Source organism: Temnothorax americanus, unplaced genomic scaffold (assembly GCF_048541705.1).
Source record: "Temnothorax americanus isolate GAGA-0224 unplaced genomic scaffold, ASM4854170v1 Scaffold33, whole genome shotgun sequence".
NCBI classification, from domain to species: domain Eukaryota; kingdom Metazoa; phylum Arthropoda; class Insecta; order Hymenoptera; family Formicidae; genus Temnothorax; species Temnothorax americanus.
Genome location: NW_027509475.1, coordinates 150,350 through 167,695, shown reverse-complemented (window position 1 = coordinate 167,695; position 17,346 = coordinate 150,350). Strand labels below are relative to the sequence as shown.

Genomic DNA, 17,346 nt, shown 5'->3' with positions numbered 1-17,346 from the left:
TGACTTCCTTCCAACGTTGCGTTACGTACTATGAAAATGACGGGGGATTGCGTATATCCGTCAGCAACTATGTTAGAACTCGTAAACTTTATATCGTTACGCACTTTTATGCGTAATCATCAGTCATGCAATGACTGGGAAAGGGAAACAGTCCCTCGTGCACGCACGTCTTCCCCTTGCCTTGTTACATATGACAGGCATACGGGACGAACCTGCACGCGATCTCGGAATCGTTATTTCCCCGCGCTTGCGTCGCCACGCAGACATCGAGACGCTGCCGTATGCGTATTTCAGTCAGCGTTGCAGCGTTGCGGACGACAGCATGCGCGATCGATCCCAACTTCCAGGCAGGATACACAATGTAGAATATGAACACGACATACGCTACGCCGTGCAACTGTGTCGGTGGATCCTGAATCCAATCGGTATCTGGCACCTGATTCACGGTCGCTCGTCGCAAAGCGAGAAGCTCCTTTCATTAATGTTGATCCTCGCGTGCTTCTTCAGTCTGTGCTTCGTGCTTGTACCCGCCATTCCGTACATTTTGCTCCGCGAGAAGGACATCGACATCAAGGTCAAGCTCTTCGGACCGGTCGGCTTTTGTCTAACTTCCGCGGTCAAGTATTGCTTCCTCAGAGCGCGCGTCTTGGCGATCGGAAGATGCGTCGAACATGTCGAGAGTGATTGGCAGATCGTGCGACATCAGGACCACCGTAAAATGATGTTGAGAAACGCGCTGATAGGCCGCAGACTAACGACGCTGTGCGTGATTTTTCTTTACACCGGCGGCATGTCCTATCATACGATCATGCCATTGTCCAGTGCCATTGCCAACACAAAGACGAACGGTAGCTTCACGAGCAGACCATTAGTTTATCCGGGATATGATATATATTTCGACCCTCAGGCAAGTCCCGCTTATGAGATCGTCTTTTTCATGCACTGTCTGTCCGCTATGATACAGTATAGCGCTACGACGGCAGCGTGTAGTCTGGCTGCGACTTTTGCGACGCACGCATGCGGTCAAGTGCAGATATTGATGACACTTTTGGACGATCTAGTCGATGGAAAGAGAATTAAAGGCACGGTGGAGAAGCGTCTGAGCTTGATAGCAAAGCATCACGTGCGTGTGCTGAGGTGAGACGAAAACGGGGAAAGTGCCGGGATAGTTTACACAAACGCGTTTCTATTAGACATTTGGGGTAGATACATGGCGCGTTTCTAGATTTACGGCCGATGTGGAGGAAATATTACGTGAAATATGCTTACTGGAATTGGTGGCCGCAACCTTGATTATATGTTTGCTCGAATACTATTGCCTAATGGTAAGAAGATTACGATAACGGACATCACATCTTTCTGAATAATAAGTTCTGTCGTGCTCTTCGTAGTATATAGCTGTTTCTTTAATATTATAATAATTGTAACAAAACAGAAAGAATCGTCTCCTTTCACTGATAAATTGTAAGGTAAATATACCAATGTCTGGACGTACGTACCTATGGCTGGACATTTTTATCATTTTAGTCCTTAAATAAGTTATAACGCGAATTAAAATAAAAAAATCAAAGATAAAAATATTTTTCTTGTATTATATTTTTATCTCTGATTTTAATTCGTGTTATACTTATTTAAAAACTAAAATGGTAAAGGTGTCTGGACATAGATCTTAAATGTCCCGGCATTGGTACATTTACCTCAAACATCTAGGCTGCATTCCCTTTGGACGCTATCGTGCTGAAAACGTATTCTATTTTTATTGCACATTATATGTTAAAGAAAGATAGAATGACGCTTTCAGTACGAAAGCGTCCAAAGGGAACGCAGCCCTATAGTTATACGTTTCATACGTTTGTCTTCTCAGGAATGGGAGAATAGCGACGCCGTGGCCATTTTCACGTATTTTATTTTATTGATATCTTTAACGTTCAACATTCTGATATTTTGTTATATCGGCCAACTCCTCGTGGAAGAGGTATTTTGTTATGGTATTGCTGATAATAAAAAATTTTTTATAGACGTATCTTCAGCCATTGAATTCTATAAAAGTCCGTATAGTGTATTAATCCTATTTTGAATAAATAGTAATAAACATTATACAATTGTAATATTTAATTATTTCTATTTTTATTAGTTTGTCAAAATCGGCTCGGCTGCGTATGAGGTTAATTGGTATGATTTGTCCGGCCATCAAGCTGTTGATCTTGTTATGATTATCACAATGTCCCATTACCCACCGAAACTTACGGCTGGCAAGTTCTGCGATTTATCCCTCAATACTTTCAGCACCGTGAGTCTCAAACTATATATCGTTATTACTTGTGTAAATTGTATACCTACATAACCCATTTATATATTTATTTCTTTATATTTATTTTATATTAATTTACTTGTTATATTGTTACCTACTAATTATTATTAATTTAATATTATTAATTTCATGTGTGTGTGTGTGTGTTTCTAAAGTTTACATTGTTTTTAGGTACTTAAAACATCCGTAGTGTATTTAAATTTACTTCGGACAGTTACGCAATGAAATTTATACATTCCTTATTATTGTTCCTAGCAGCAAGTTTGTTATAGATACGGATATATTTTTTGCCAACAAATATTGTATCGATAATCGATACAAATTAACATCAGAAATCGATAATAAATTAACATATATCACATTCATTATCTCATTCACTCAGTCTTAAAACAGGTAAAATATTAATAAACAAAATTATTATTATGATTTAATTGATCCTGAGGCCAAAAATGTATCGTGTTTAAAAATTAAAATTTTATAAATTAAATTTACTATATCAAAAAAAATTAGAAAACTGCAACTGTATTGCAAAACAATATATAAAATCCATACTTATATCATATGTGATGCTTAAACAATATTTAAGAAATCATCAACAATACGTTATTTAAAAGCTATCGAAGCTAACGCACTGTGTATAGAACTATATATTAGAACTTGTCATAAACTTTCGACCCCTTTGCGTTTGCACATCACTGAACGAGCAATGACCGGGGGGAAAAGTCAATCCGTTCTCATACGCATGACTGAGCACCTCATCATACATGACAGACATGAAACGCACATGCACGCGATACTGGAATCATTATTTCCCCGCGCTTGCGTCGCGGAAACGGAAGGTCGCGCAACGTCCGCGTGTTTCAGTCGTCGTTACACATCGCGGGAGACAGCATGCACGATCGATCATCCCGACTTACAGGAAAGATGCTCGAGATGTACAATGTACACCATGAGCACGACATACGCTACACCATGCAGCTGTGCCGCTGGGTTCTGAAGCCGATCGGCATGTGGCACCCGATCTACGGCCATCATCCGTCGCGGAACGAGAAGCTCGTCTCGATAGCGTTGATCGTCACGTGCTTCTCCGCTCTGTGTTTCGTCTTGATACCCGCCGGACTGTACACTCTGTTTCGCGAGAAGAATATCAACATCAAAGTCAAGCTCTTCGGTCCAATTGGCTTCTGCCTGACTAGCACGATCAAGTATTGTTACCTCGGTGCGCGCGCTGCCGCATTCGGAAGATGCATTCAACACGTCGAGGACGACTGGCGAGTCATGCAATATCAAGATCATCGCGGAATAATGCTGAAGAACGCGCTGATGGGACGCAGGATCACCACGCTGTGCGCGCTTTTCCTGTACATCGGCGGACTGTCCTACCACACAATCATGCCGTTATCTTCCAGACGGAAGATCAACGAAAATTACACGATCAGATTACACACTTATCCCGGTTACGATCTGTTTTTCGATCCCCAAGCCAGCCCCGCTTACGAGATCGTGTTCTGCGTCCACTGCCTATTCGCGCTGGTCACGTATAACATCACGACGGCAGCGTGTAGCTTGGCGGCGATTTTTGTGACGCACGCGTGCGGACAAGTACAAATACTAATGACGTTGTTGGACGACTTGATCGAAGGAAAATGGAGCAAGGGCACCACCGTGAAGGACCGGCTAAGCATGATAACGAAGCATCATGTGCGAGTACTGAGGTAAGTAAAAAGTGTGATGAAGAGTGTCCAAGTAGATACACACGACGCGTAATTTTCTAAATTTTCGGATAGATACGTGACACGCTTCTAGATTTTCGACCAACGTGGAGGAAGTGCTACGCGAAATATGTTTAATGGAAATAGTGACATCCACTTTAATCATATGTTTGCTCGAGCATTATTGCCTAACGGTAAAGAGAAAGATACTATAATATAACGTCACAATAATTGTGATGGTCTTTTTTAAAAGCAGTGTACAGACTTAGTTTGTCAGGTTCTGGTTTTGTCGAATTTTACGATAGTACATTTTATCTTCTATTTTACCTAATCTTCCTAGGAGTGGGAAAACAGTGACGCCGTGGCGATCTTGACATATTTCATCTTGTTGATATCCTTCACGTTCAACATTCTGATATTTTGTTATATCGGTGAACTCCTCGTGGAACAGGTAATTTTCATAATGTTTTTAGGATATAAGAAAATTTTTCACAGGCTTATTTTTAACTATATCACGTTAATTCTGCAATACAAAAATTTATAACAAAAAAAAAAAAAAAAGGGAGAAAATATAATTATATTAATATCTTTTTGTTAAAATATTTTTGTTTAAAATGTACTTTATTTAAGCAGTGTTCCCATATTCACTGCCAGTACTAAAAATCTGTAGTTTACGTCACGCATACTATAAATTTTCAGTACTGACAGTAAATATGGGAACACAATCTTTAGTTATTAAGATCTTGTGCAAAATCTCTCAGCGGCATTGGTTGTCCACGCATGATTAAATACAAACATGGTACGGCCTTAAAATCTATAATCTATGTACTGCAGTGAATTTTAAAGTAATAATTTTGTATAATGTTGCATTACAAATAATATGAATATATTTATACTAATGTTTTACTTCCATCAGTATAGCAAAATTGGTTCCGCTGTCTACAAAATCAATTGGTACAGTTTATCTGGGAATAAAGCTCTTAGTCTCGTGCTAATCATCGCGATGTCTCATTATCCGCCTAAACTCACAGCTGGCAAAATTTTCGATTTATCCATCAATACATTCGGTGCAGTGAGTTTCTCACACAATTATTGTTATTACTCAAGTAATTTACTGAACTTGATTAATAACGTGTCTTTGTATATTTTTTCTTTCTTAGTTTTTGTAATTCTCTCAGACTATTATCGTTTTCAGGTACTCAAAACATCGGTAGTGTATTTAAATTTACTTCGTACGGTTACGGAATAGAATTTACGTTACATGTAGATAGCCCTTATTACTTAAAATTTGACAGATAGATATATTTTTATTATAATAGATATATATTGTATAGAAAAAAAATATATAATATATATATATATATATATATATATATATATATATATATATTAATAAAATAACTATATATTGTCGATCAAAATATCTTTCATATACTATGTGTACATAGCATTCTGCTGATCGCGTATTTATGCATGCTCAAATAGCTGCAGCAACAAAAGAATACTAAATTTCTATTACATGTTTTATTCGATTGTGCTAAAGTGGCTATGTCAGCTTGATAAACGTTGCTCAAATATATTTCATGAGAAAAAGAACAGATGTTACTACGATATTTATTTAAATTTTTACTTACTAAATCATATTTTACGAATTAATCAAAAAATATTTCAAAATTTAAAGCAGTGTAGTCGCACTTTTATGTAATAATCTTGTAGGCTGATAACATGTAACTGAAGCTATACATCTCTCTCTTCAGCATAAAATCAATTTTTCAAGTCTGTGCTATCTTCTCCTCCCTTTATACTTTTCGCCTTCCTTTGTTCTCCCTAATATATCGCTGAAAGTACTGATTGTGGTCATGCGCAAATTTTCTATGGTTTTACAATCGATGGTATTAGTCAGTCGCTCGCGCACCTTCGTTGTTAATCACACACAGTCAGACGGTGGACTGTGCGCAGAGAGAAAAATGTCTGCAATTTGAGCGCAAGCGTACATTCGACGACCTCATGCAATCAATACCGCGCATCTACACCGGTCTACGGTAGACCGTCTACCTCGTGCAGTCTTTAACAGCCGCCGTGATCACGAACATGCCAATTGCACGCAACGAACAGGATCTCAGCTATCAGCAAGACATTCGATATGTCTTTAAGCTGAATAACTGGATTCTGGGTTCAATCGGCATCTGGCCAATCTCGGTTCGGGGTATCGGACGGCACGTGTCCAAAATCGCAATCGCGCTCGGTAATCTCGCGTTAAGTTTCGCGATGGTCCCTTGCGCCTTACACATCGTGTATGACGAGAAGGATATCATCATGAGACTGAAGCTGTGCGGTCTGCTGGCCTTCTGCCTCACCGCGATGACAAAGTATTGTATTCTCGCGATACGTCGCCCTAAGATACTGCGCTGTATCGAATGCGTAAAGAATGATTGGTGGCAGGTCGGTGTTGTCAATAATTAATATAATATATTATGCTAATTTGCAGAATTCACCACAAAGTACTGACAATGGATTGAATTTGTGATCTCGTATAAATTAGTGTGACGTCGGGAGATTTTAAAATAATTTATACTTTTAATCTTTTAAAACTATGATTTTTACCGTTGTTTAAAAAGTGTATCTTGCAAAATTATAACGTAATATTTAAAATAATATTCAGCACACAGTGTGGATTGAGAATTTTTCTTTTCTATAACTTCAATTTATAAAGGAAAAAGAGCAATAGTTAGATAATTAACACTGCGCGGACACCGTGTTTTTGGAGCACTCACCGGGGCACCCTGAAACTTTTAAGTCCAAAGGGTTTTTGAAAGCGTTTCTGTGTACAAAAAAATCTATAAAAATTTATGTATCATCTTTAAGGTTTCAAAAAGTGATTTCTATACTTACATATGCCGGAACTGTTGCACTTTTTTCCCCCATTCCCGTGGAAATCATAAATAAAAAATCGACTGTGCTTTAAAAGACCCACGGTGTCCGTGCAGTGTTAAATTGATAAACGGTGATCTTTTATTTATTTATCGGAAAATAAAAATTACTGTCAATACTGTGACAGGTGACGTTCAAATCCGATCGGGAACTAATGCTGAAATACGCTACCATCGGGCGCAATCTAACGATAATTGGCGCATCTTTTATGTACACCGCCGGCATCATTTATTACATGATTCTGATTCCGTTTTTTTCCGAGAACAAAATCAACAATCAAACCGTCAGACCACTTGTATATCCGACTTACAGTGAATTTCGCCAATCTCAGATTAGCCCAATATACGAAATTGTATATGTGGCTCACTGCATGTGCGGATACACCATATACTCGATAACAGCCGGTGCGTGCGGATTGGCCGCTCTGTTCGCAACTCATGCGTGTGGCCAGATCCAAGTGATCGTATCGCGATTGGAAGATCTCTTAAACGGCAAAAGCCCGAACATTCATCAACGAATCGCTGTCATCGTGAAGGATCATGTCCGCGTAGTAAGGTAATACGAGCAGCAGCTCATTAAAAATTCATGACCATTCAATGATATAAAAAAATGTTAAACTGTAGTTAAAATTTGTTAATAATTTACAGTCTAAATTGTAACTGATAAAAAGATTTTGAAAATATCTAATAACAAATTATTTTTCGTATAACACTGTCTCTCGTATAACACTGCTTATAATTCGATTAATATTAATTAATTTAGTTCAGAAATAATGTTACGTATTTATTTCATCACGCCCAATTTGATAACAAAATAATTAATCTAATTGCAAAATGCTGCATAATTTCGTTCATATAATTCTGTTTCTATACTTTCATCTCGTTATACGTATAAAGAATGTGATAGTGATAGAGAATGCAACAGGTGGTCTCGACGAATATGCAATACATTTCAGTAAAACGGTGCTATTACTTGTCAAACAATGGCTATAAGCATGCGTTATTGTAGATATACTGATAAGTGTATTATGCTATATAGATATAATATGCTGCGTACTTATACTACACAACAGCAAATACGCAGTTATGGTTAGAGTAAAAATGTACGGGACAATGCATAAAGTTTTCTCGTACAAGTCAGGATGATTTATTGCAGGTTTTCAGCCGTGGTGGAAGAAGTTTTACAAGAAGTATGTTTAGTGGAGTTCACTAGTTCTGTATGCACGATATGTCTACTCGAATATTACTGTATAGTGGTGCGCTAATATATATACCGTATACTTAAAAAAAAAAAAAAAAAAAACAACCAGTAGCACAAAAAACCCTAAAATTATATTTGCTACTTAAAATTTAATAGGATTGGCAAGATAACAATAAGCTTAGCTTAGCAACTTATTTTTTACTCTTCATTTCATTCTGCTTCAATATATACATATTATGTTATATTGGCGAGCTTCTCATGGAAAAGGTATAATTATGTTTTTCAGACAATTTTAAAGTTCAATAACTGTAAAAATAATAATTGAATAATCGTTCACAACCGATGTTGCAGAGCAGTCAAATTGGATCAATGTGCTACATGATCAATTGGTATCAATTATCGCCAAAATCAGTACGCAATCTTATATTGATAATCGCGATGTCCAGTCATCCAATAAAACTTAGTGCCGGTAGAATGGTAGACTTATCATTAACAACTTTTGGAAATGTGAGGAAAACATTTATTAATTTCATTCCCTATTGTCCCTCCCCCCCTCCGTTCTCTATCTTATTATCTTCTATTCTACCTTTTATTTATCTATTTTAAAGTAAAATTATTCTATTAAAAAAACCAATCTCCAGAATTATTTAATAATCTTGTATAATTTTAGCAATAAATTCTATTACAAAAATTGTAAGAAGCAAAATTACGACTAAAAAAATATCATATTTTAATATAATTTTTTTAGGTATTGAAAACTAGCGTGGCGTATCTGAGCTTCCTACGGACATTAGTCATGTAAATTAATATACTTAATAATAATATCTAGAATAATATCATGCGTCAGATGTAGATATACCTATAGTCGCATTTTTTCCCTGTTAATTATGCTGAGCTGTTCATACACAAACAATTCGTAATTTCCCTTTTTATTTTTTTTTAACACTTGCTAACAATTAATTTAACATTGACAATTAAATAAAGCAGAAAATATTAAACTATGAACAATTTTCTAAATTTTACCCAACCTGTTTGATTTCTTAAATAACCGATTAATATCTATTTTTATCAATGCAGATTGACTTTAATCTCGGTTCACAATTTACTTTTCATCTTTTTCTAGTTCTAAGAATTAGAAAAAGATAAAGAGTAAGTTAAACCGAGATTATATGTATAAAGTCAATCTACATTGGTAGAAATGAACATCACAAGATCGGAAAAATTTAGAACGGCAACAAGTGCTCCTTCGATTTAGAATTGCCGAGATGTAAAATATGTCCTGCACGATTAATAGCGTGTACACGATCTGTCAGGCTATATCATTGACTGGCATTACAAAAAGGTATACCTGCAATGTCAGCGCAAGCGCACGTCCCGCGACCTTGCAATCAATGCCGCGCATCCGCCTGTTCTTGCAGTCTTCGGCGAAATCTGTCACCGCAACCATGTCCAGTATACGCGATAGGTCCGCGACATCGCAGAACTCCAGTTATCAGCGAGACATTCAATATGTCTTCAAGTTGAACAACTGGATTCTGAGCTCGCTCGGCATTTGGCCAGTCGCGATACGAGGCATTGGACAGCACGTGTCCAAAATCGCGATCGCGATCTTTAATCTCGCGTTGAGCTTCGCGATAGTGCCCTGCGCTCTACATATCGTCTATGATGAAAGGGACATCATCTTAAGGCTGAAGCTCTTCGGACTGCTGGCTTTCTGCCTTACCGCGATGACAAAGTACTGCATCTTCGTGATACGTCGCCCTAAGATACATCGTTGCATCGAATATGTGAAGGGCGATTGGTGGCAGGTCGGTGTTGCTAGTAACTGACATATCGTGTTAATGTGTGACATTCGTTATAAGGTATTGAAAAAAAATGATTTGAATAAATAGAACATAATTGAAATGATCTTGATCATAAATTAATTCGACTTTGTGATCTCACTGTTCGAGAAGTGCATATATTTTGTGTAATTATTATAATAAAGATATTTTTATATTTAATTTACAATGATATTTTTAATATGATAATACAAATCAAAATGCACGATTAATTTAATCTTTGCTCCGCGTTGTGTAGCTAAGGCTTAAAATTCTGAGAAGGAAAATTAGATTGCAAAATTGATAAGTGCTGATTTTTCATATATCGATAAATAAAAGTCACTAGCAACACTGTGACAGGTGACATTCAGATCCGATCGCGAATTGATGCTGAAGTACGCTGCTACCGGTCGCAATCTGACGATAATCGGCGCATCTTTCATGTACACCGCTGGCATCATTTATCACTTAATTCTGCCCTTCTGCACCGAACACAAAGTCAACAATCAAACTATCAGACCGCTCGTGTATCCGACCTATAGTAAATTTAGCCAGTCACAAATTAGCCCAGTATATGAAATCGTGTATGTGGCTCATTGCATGTGCGGATACACCATATACTCGGTGACAGCCGGTGCCTGCGGATTGGCCGCCTTGTTCGCCACTCACGCATGTGGCCAAATCCAAATACTTGTATCACGACTAGAAGATCTCTTAGCTGGTGAAAGATTCGAACAAAACCCGAATGTTCATCACCGAATCGCTGCCATCGTGAAAAATCACGTACGAGTAATAAGGTAATGTATATGTTATGATTCATATGTCTTTCTAAAATTTTGCGATAATTTATCAATATAAAAAAATTAAAAGTTACAATTAGAAAATTTAATCATTTTCAGCTTAAGTTAGAAATACAAAAATTTTTGAATTATACTAATGGCACTTTGTTCGAGTCTATATACAACTCAATATACATATAATTGATTTAGTAAGGGAATAATTTCAATTTGTTACCGAAAAAGTTAATATTACTGCATTAATTTCGTTCATATAATTTGTTTAATTATTATCCTTTCATAATACATGAATATGATACATGGAAAAAACAATTTTGCTGAAGTATCTAAAAATTTAGCTAGATACAGATCTGAAAATAATTTTGTTATCAAAATAATTATGTAGATGTAGAACATTCAAGCTGTTTGCTAAAATGTCAAAATTTTTTGCAGTATTATCATCATACTTCAGCGACCTACTATAATTATTTTAATGGTGCAACAAAATTATTTTCAGATCTGTACCTAGCTAAGTTTTTAGATACTTCAGCACCGTTCTTTCCATGATAAGAAGATAAATGCAACAGGTGATCTCAACCAACCTCCGTCCATAGGCGGTGCTACTGCGCGTCAGACAATGCGCAGATCATAAGCATGCGCTATTATATGTATATCGGCCTAGTATATGTCATATATCTATTTGCACCATATACCGACTTTAAACACGTACTTATTATATTATATTATTTATTATATTATTATATATTATTTATAGTTAGAAAATAACAGTAGAATAGAATAAATGAGGTAATGCATTCAAATTTTTTTTCTTATATAAACTGGAAGGACTTATTTCAGGTTTGCGTCTGTGGTGGAGGAAGTTTTGCAGGAAGTGTGTTTAGTAGAGTTCAGTAGTTCCGTATGTACAATATGTCTGCTCGAATACTACTGTATAGTGGTGTGTTAACATATATTAAAAGAAAAGAAAAATTTGACACAACTTTTAATAAAATAGTCTGTAAAATTACATTTTCTATTTAAAATTTGATAGGATTGGAAAGCGGACGATAGAATAGGTCTTGCGACTTATTTTCTGCTTTTCGTGTCATTCTGCTTTAATATTTTCATATTATGCTATATCGGCGAGGTTCTCATGGATAAAGTACGTCTTTATTTTTCATATATAGGTACCACATTTAATTTCGATAGTGCTAATAATTGGATAATCATTCGTGACTGGTTTTGCAGAGCAGTCAGATTGGATCGATATGCTACATGATTAATTGGTATCAACTATCGCCAAAATCAACTCGCAGTCTTATATTGATAATCGCGATGGCCAGCCATCCTATAAAATTCAGTGCTGGTAGAATGGTAGATTTATCATTAACGACTTTTGGAAATGTGAGGCATTTATTAATTTTAGCCCATCTTGTATCTTGTATCTTTTATTCTACCTTCAATTTTAAAACTCAATAATTCTTAAAAAATTAATATCTCCAAAATTATTTGATAATGTCGTATAATAAATATAGCAATAAATTTCATTCTAAAAATTGTAAAAAACTAAATTACAGCTAAAAAATGTCATATTTTAATAAAAAATTTTTAGGTATTGAAAACTAGCGTGGCGTATTTGAGCTTCCTACGGACGTTAGTGATGTAAATATGATTATAATTATGTAACATACATATGTTTAAAAATATTTTAAATTTGATCTAATTAAACTATTCAACATAGAATATTGGTATAGCTCTCATATTGATAATAACGATGTCGAACCATATTCCATTGAAATCAATGATTATACATTTATAACGTTGACTTCGATTCTATTTCAAAATTTAAAATAAAACTTGCGGTATACACATACAATATTTTGTAAAAAATAAATTCATATCTCTAGTTATTCAATCATCATTCGTATAAAATAACTTAAGCAACAGATTTCATTATGAGAATTGTAAAAAAAAAAATCAGAAAGCAGAAAGAATATTCTACTTCAGATACTTTTTTTAGGTAATGAAAACTAGCGTGGCATATCTAAGTTAATGACGTACGTTAATAAATATATGGAATTATGTGACAGAGATAGAAAAGAATTATTTTGAATTTGATTTAATTTATCAATTCAACAAAAAAAATCTTTGTACGTAAAATCTATACATAATATGATATTATTTAACGAATAAAACATTACATATTAGATATGCGCGTCTCTGCACTTTCCTTACCTTATTATAATTCTTGTCATTGAACCACCTATATGTATCTAATGTATTACCAAATAATTTCAACTTTTTATTTTTTATTTAATACGCGCTAACGAATAATTTTACTTGGACAGTTAAATAGAGAATGTTAAATTACAAATATGTTAATTTCCTTCTTATCTTAACTTCTCTGATTTCTCAAATTGTCGATTAAAGGATAATTTAAGTGAAACGCGGGAGAAGTGTATCTTTTCGATCTAAAACCACCGGGACGTAAGATACGCATCGCACAACTACCCTTCTGTTAATCACACGCATATGTCAGACTATCAGCAGGCAGAAGGATGCCCCGTAACAAGAGCGCAAGCGCATGTCCAGCGACCTTGCAATCAATGCCGCGCGTTCACCCGATGCAGTCTTTAACAGAACCTGTCATTGCGAACATGGAAAGCTCACAGGATAAGCATGTGGTGTCGTCGAACGTCAGTTATCAGCAGGACATACGATATATTTTCAAACCCGGTAATTGGATCCTCGGCTCAATCGGCATCTGGCCTGTCGCGATTCGCGGAATCGGACAACATGCATACAAGATCTCGATCGTACTGTGTAATCTTGCGTTAGCTTTCGCGATAGTGCCTTGCGTTCTGCACATGATCTTCGACCAGAAGGACCTCAACGTAAGGCTGAAGCTCTTCGGGTTGCTGGGCTTCTGCACTACCGCGATGATGAAGTATTGCGTTCTCGCGATACGTCGACCCAAAATATTACGCTGCATCGAACACGTGAAGAGTGACTGGTGGCAGGTCGGTGTTGTCAATATGTAAAGTGCGTTACGCAGTCAACAGAAAATTTTCAGCGTAATGATGACAAGTGGCGACTCATTTCTTTTTCTTGCAATGCGAGTACAAAAAAATGCGCGACGAGAAAATGACTAATGTAATCTTTTGATTTTAAAGTAATCCCATATTTTTTAGCAAGTCTTTCGACTTTATATAAACGGTCACTTATTTCATATTCTTGAATGTAATTTTTACTGTGTTGTTTGTACGAATACGGATTGAGCGCGCAGATCTAAGCGTCGCAACAGAATACGCTTCAAAAATATGATTTTTTTTCGTAAATAATTTCTTTAATTGAATAAATTATTGCAACAAGATTTAAAACCGCGTTTTATGCATTGACAAAATTTAGATCTAATTATTCCAAGCCTGCGTGTATATTTTTCCATGTTCACAAAACGAATCTCGTTTTCGAACGATTCTATCCATCTTATAATTTTGGTGATAAATAATGTTTTTTTTGTCGCTTATCTCTTTTGATAAATACAATTGTTTGTAATATTGACAGGCAAAATTCAGCTCCGATCGCGAATTGATGCTGAAGTACGCCACCACCGGTCGTAGACTGTCTATGATCGCCGCGACTTCCATGTACATCGCCGGTTTTATTTATCATACAATTCTACCGTTCTGCACCGAACACATAGTCAACAACCAAACTATTAGACCACTCGTGTATCCGACTTACAGTAAGTTTTTTAAGACGCAAGCAAGTCCGATATACGAAATAGTGTATCTGGCTCACTGCGTGTGCGGATACACCATGTATTCAGTGACGGCCGGATCGTGCGGATTGGCAGCAATATTCGCCACTCATGCGTGTGGTCAGATCGAGGTGATCATGTCTCGACTTGAGGATCTTTCGCGTGGCAAAAACTTCGAGCAATTGTCAGACGTTAATCAACGAATTGCTCTCATCGTGCAAAGTCATGTTCGAATATTAAGGTAACACAGTTACATACATTTTCGTGAAATTAATACCATGTTTTCAAAATTTCAATATAATTAATGGAGTTTCGATGGGTGTGTGTGTGTGTGTGTGTGTTTCTTCCAAGAGTTGTTTTTTAATTCTTATTATATTTTAACCCTCCGAGAACACATCGGGTCAATTTGACCAGGTGTTTTTTTTGCCAGAAAAATTTTTAGCCAAAAATATTAAAAATAAAAAAATGAATCAATTGATTTAACAATGTTCTAAGTACATCTGGAAATTTTTTCAAGCTGATCGTACTCGTCAATTTAAAATGGTGGACGATCAAAGTGTGTAGAGTCAGATTGACCCAGAGTGTGTTCTCCGTGAATGAAAAAATAGGTGTGTTCTCGGAGGGTTAAAAAGTATCCTAGTGAATAAATATAAAAAACAAGGGCCTGAATATAAGAATGCCTCAATTTTATATTTTTGTTATAAATCGCTAATTATTTGATTTTAACTAAAATCAATTTAAGTTATAACATTTTCTAATAGCATTCTTAAGGTTCTTCAAAATTTTTTAAAATCCGCAAAAAAAATTTTGGTAAACTGGAAAATTGTTATCTCTATCTTTACATTATTTATATCACGTACATTTCCATGTTTACTCTATTTTTATTTAAATATTATTGGTAGAATTTGAACTCTCTAAAAAAATCTAAAATTTTTCCTATAAAAAAAATATTTTTTAAAGTATATTTCAAGAAAAAATTCTAGTTATTAACATAACTTTTTTAAATAAAATAAAAAAATTATAAAATAAAAAATTTTTTTTATTCAAAAAAATTATTTTGAGTGTTAATAGCTAGAATTTTTTCTTTTTGGATATAAATTTTCCATTTTATAATACAGTATATAATTTTTCATCACGACTTGAGCAACGTACAAAGGGCGGGTAAATGCAACAAGTGCCTTTAACGGATCCTCCAATACATTTCAGTGGGCGGTGCAGTTACATTCCTACGGATTATGCGCAGGTCACGAGCATGCGCTTATATTCTCAACGAATGCATATACATATACCTACTTCTCGGTATATAAAGCCGAATCCAGACTATGGCTGCGTTCGGGAAGCGCGCTATTAGCGCTATTGCATCATTCTATCTTTATCGCTCATCAAGTGTAAAACAAGGATAAAATAAGCAAATAGCACTAATAGTGTCTTCCCGAACGCACCCTATGCAAGCGAGCGCGAACAAACACAAACGAACAACTTGCTTGAATGTGAACCTGGTAGTATGGCAACATTGTTCACATTTAGCAAGTTGAAACAAGTTGTTCATTCATATATTTGTTTGCGTTCACTCGTTTGATCTAGATCCGACTCAGCATCTTTAAACAAATAATACGTAATAAAAAAAATTTTTCTTATTAAAAATACTACTATATATATATACACACACACACACACATATTGTTATTAAATACAATTATAAAATACTCTTTACGCCCAAATCGCAAAATGACCAAACCTTTTTCATATATCTTTATTATATACCTTATAGTGCCTTTTTTATATAGAGCTATTTGACACACAATGCTGAGAATGAGAAGTTCATACACGGAAAGAAAGGATTAGATACTATAGCAAATTTAGTTGTAAAATAGGATAAGTAACTAACATTTTTTGCAGCAAGAGCTATAATTTAGCAAACTTCAACAAAAGGTTTTGCTACTATTGCTATAAATTATAATCACTCGCTGCAAAAAATATTAATTGTTCCTATTTTACAACTAAATTTGCTACAGTAGCTAACCCTTTTCTTCCATGTAAAAATCGACTTCTCACGTGCAAGTAATAGCGGTCTGTTTCAGATTTTCCGCCGCCGTAGAAGAAATTCTACAGGAAGTGTGTTTACTGGAATTCGCCAGTTCCATATTCACAATGTGTTTGCCCGAATATTACTGCATAGTGGTACGCTCTAATATATATGTATTAAAAAAAGAAAGCCAATCTTTTTCTCTAAATCTTAACTTAGATTGAATTGCTATACTAATTTTTAATAGGACTGGCAAGATAGTGATACAGTAGGACTAACGACTTACTTTCTGCTCTTTGTTTCATTCTGTTTCAATATGTATATACTATGTTACATTGGCGAACAACTCGTGGAGAAGGTATATTTTTAGACTTAATATAATTTAAAAGCATTTAAATTTTGTAACGTTTAATTATTTGATTTTCGTATAAACATGGAGCTGCTGTAGTGAAAAATGATTGAAGTTCAGGACATGTGAAACATTTTTCAACGATTTGACGTTTCAGAGCGGCCAAATTGGAAGGAGGTGCTTCATGATAAATTGGTACCAGCTGCCGGCAAAGTCAATTCGTAGTCTAGTTTTAGTGATCGCTATGTCCAGCCATCCCATAAAAATCAGCGCTGGCAGAATGATAGATTTATCACTGGCGACATTCGGAAATGTAAGGGATTATACGAGGCATTTACGTGAAATTAATCTGACGACAGAACATTTAAAAGAAATAAATAATCGATATTCCAAAATTATTTGGAAGCGCTTTTATTTTTTCTGTATATATGCCCTTATAAGAGACTGTAGTTGATAAGCTA

The 17,346-nt window shown here is 35.5% G+C and overlaps 4 protein-coding genes across 6 annotated transcripts; all 4 read left to right on the top strand.

Moving 5' to 3' along the window:
- Positions 1-36: 36 nt before the first annotated feature.
- Positions 37-2,713, top strand: LOC143901422 (odorant receptor 10-like). The gene is made up of 5 exons (XM_077413739.1): positions 37-1,137; positions 1,226-1,325; positions 1,865-1,975; positions 2,135-2,290; positions 2,483-2,713. The coding sequence occupies exons 1-5, from the start codon at positions 131-133 to the stop codon at positions 2,534-2,536; spliced, it is 1,428 nt and encodes a 475-aa protein (XP_077269865.1). The 5' UTR covers positions 37-130; the 3' UTR covers positions 2,537-2,713.
- Positions 2,714-2,967: 254 nt separating this feature from the next.
- Positions 2,968-5,380, top strand: LOC143901424 (odorant receptor 4-like). 2 transcript variants are annotated; one of them, XM_077413744.1, is made up of 5 exons: positions 2,972-4,026; positions 4,118-4,217; positions 4,364-4,474; positions 4,940-5,095; positions 5,219-5,380. In XM_077413744.1, the coding sequence occupies exons 1-5, from the start codon at positions 3,203-3,205 to the stop codon at positions 5,270-5,272; spliced, it is 1,245 nt and encodes a 414-aa protein (XP_077269870.1). In that variant the 5' UTR covers positions 2,972-3,202; the 3' UTR covers positions 5,273-5,380. The 2 variants fall into 2 exon arrangements, with proteins under 2 accessions (XP_077269869.1, XP_077269870.1); XM_077413743.1 differs by having other exon boundaries at positions 2,968-4,026; positions 4,940-5,380.
- Positions 5,381-5,487: 107 nt separating this feature from the next.
- Positions 5,488-9,038, top strand: LOC143901432 (odorant receptor 4-like). 2 transcript variants are annotated; one of them, XM_077413760.1, is made up of 6 exons: positions 5,488-6,465; positions 7,082-7,509; positions 8,110-8,209; positions 8,311-8,421; positions 8,506-8,661; positions 8,903-9,038. In XM_077413760.1, the coding sequence occupies exons 1-6, from the start codon at positions 6,115-6,117 to the stop codon at positions 8,954-8,956; spliced, it is 1,200 nt and encodes a 399-aa protein (XP_077269886.1). In that variant the 5' UTR covers positions 5,488-6,114; the 3' UTR covers positions 8,957-9,038. The 2 variants fall into 2 exon arrangements, with proteins under 2 accessions (XP_077269886.1, XP_077269885.1); XM_077413759.1 differs by lacking the exon at positions 8,903-9,038 and having other exon boundaries at positions 5,489-6,465; positions 8,506-8,760.
- Positions 9,039-9,428: 390 nt separating this feature from the next.
- LOC143901382 (uncharacterized) lies at positions 9,429-17,339 on the top strand. Its single transcript, XM_077413650.1, has 10 exons — positions 9,429-9,962; positions 10,335-10,771; positions 11,609-11,708; positions 11,802-11,912; positions 11,999-12,226; positions 13,282-13,770; positions 14,315-14,751; positions 16,592-16,691; positions 16,784-16,894; positions 17,043-17,339. Exons 1-10 carry the CDS (start codon positions 9,429-9,431, stop codon positions 17,337-17,339), a joined length of 2,844 nt encoding a protein of 947 aa, XP_077269776.1.
- Positions 17,340-17,346: the final 7 nt, after the last annotated feature.

What these genes read in the sequence shown, in the direction of transcription:
- LOC143901432 (XM_077413759.1), top strand. Translation starts at nt 6,115, where the DNA reads ATGCCAATTGCACGCAACGAACAGGATCTCAGCTATCAGCAAGACATT. An exon ending in GATCATGTCCGCGTAGTAAG is followed by an intron (nt 7,510 to 8,109) that starts GTAATACGAGCA and finishes GATTTATTGCAG; the next exon opens with GTTTTCAGCCGTGGTGGAAG. An exon ending in GCGAGCTTCTCATGGAAAAG is followed by an intron (nt 8,422 to 8,505) that starts GTATAATTATGT and finishes CCGATGTTGCAG; the next exon opens with AGCAGTCAAATTGGATCAAT.
- LOC143901422 (XM_077413739.1), top strand. Translation starts at nt 131, where the DNA reads ATGACTGGGAAAGGGAAACAGTCCCTCGTGCACGCACGTCTTCCCCTT. An exon ending in CATCACGTGCGTGTGCTGAG is followed by an intron (nt 1,138 to 1,225) that starts GTGAGACGAAAA and finishes GCGCGTTTCTAG; the next exon opens with ATTTACGGCCGATGTGGAGG. An exon ending in TCGAATACTATTGCCTAATG is followed by an intron (nt 1,326 to 1,864) that starts GTAAGAAGATTA and finishes TTGTCTTCTCAG; the next exon opens with GAATGGGAGAATAGCGACGC.
- LOC143901424 (XM_077413743.1), top strand. Translation starts at nt 3,203, where the DNA reads ATGCACGATCGATCATCCCGACTTACAGGAAAGATGCTCGAGATGTAC. An exon ending in CATCATGTGCGAGTACTGAG is followed by an intron (nt 4,027 to 4,117) that starts GTAAGTAAAAAG and finishes ACACGCTTCTAG; the next exon opens with ATTTTCGACCAACGTGGAGG. An exon ending in TCGAGCATTATTGCCTAACG is followed by an intron (nt 4,218 to 4,363) that starts GTAAAGAGAAAG and finishes TAATCTTCCTAG; the next exon opens with GAGTGGGAAAACAGTGACGC.
- LOC143901382 (XM_077413650.1), top strand. Translation starts at nt 9,429, where the DNA reads ATGTCCTGCACGATTAATAGCGTGTACACGATCTGTCAGGCTATATCA. An exon ending in TCGAATACTACTGTATAGTG is followed by an intron (nt 11,709 to 11,801) that starts GTGTGTTAACAT and finishes AAAATTTGATAG; the next exon opens with GATTGGAAAGCGGACGATAG. An exon ending in TGAAGAGTGACTGGTGGCAG is followed by an intron (nt 13,771 to 14,314) that starts GTCGGTGTTGTC and finishes TAATATTGACAG; the next exon opens with GCAAAATTCAGCTCCGATCG.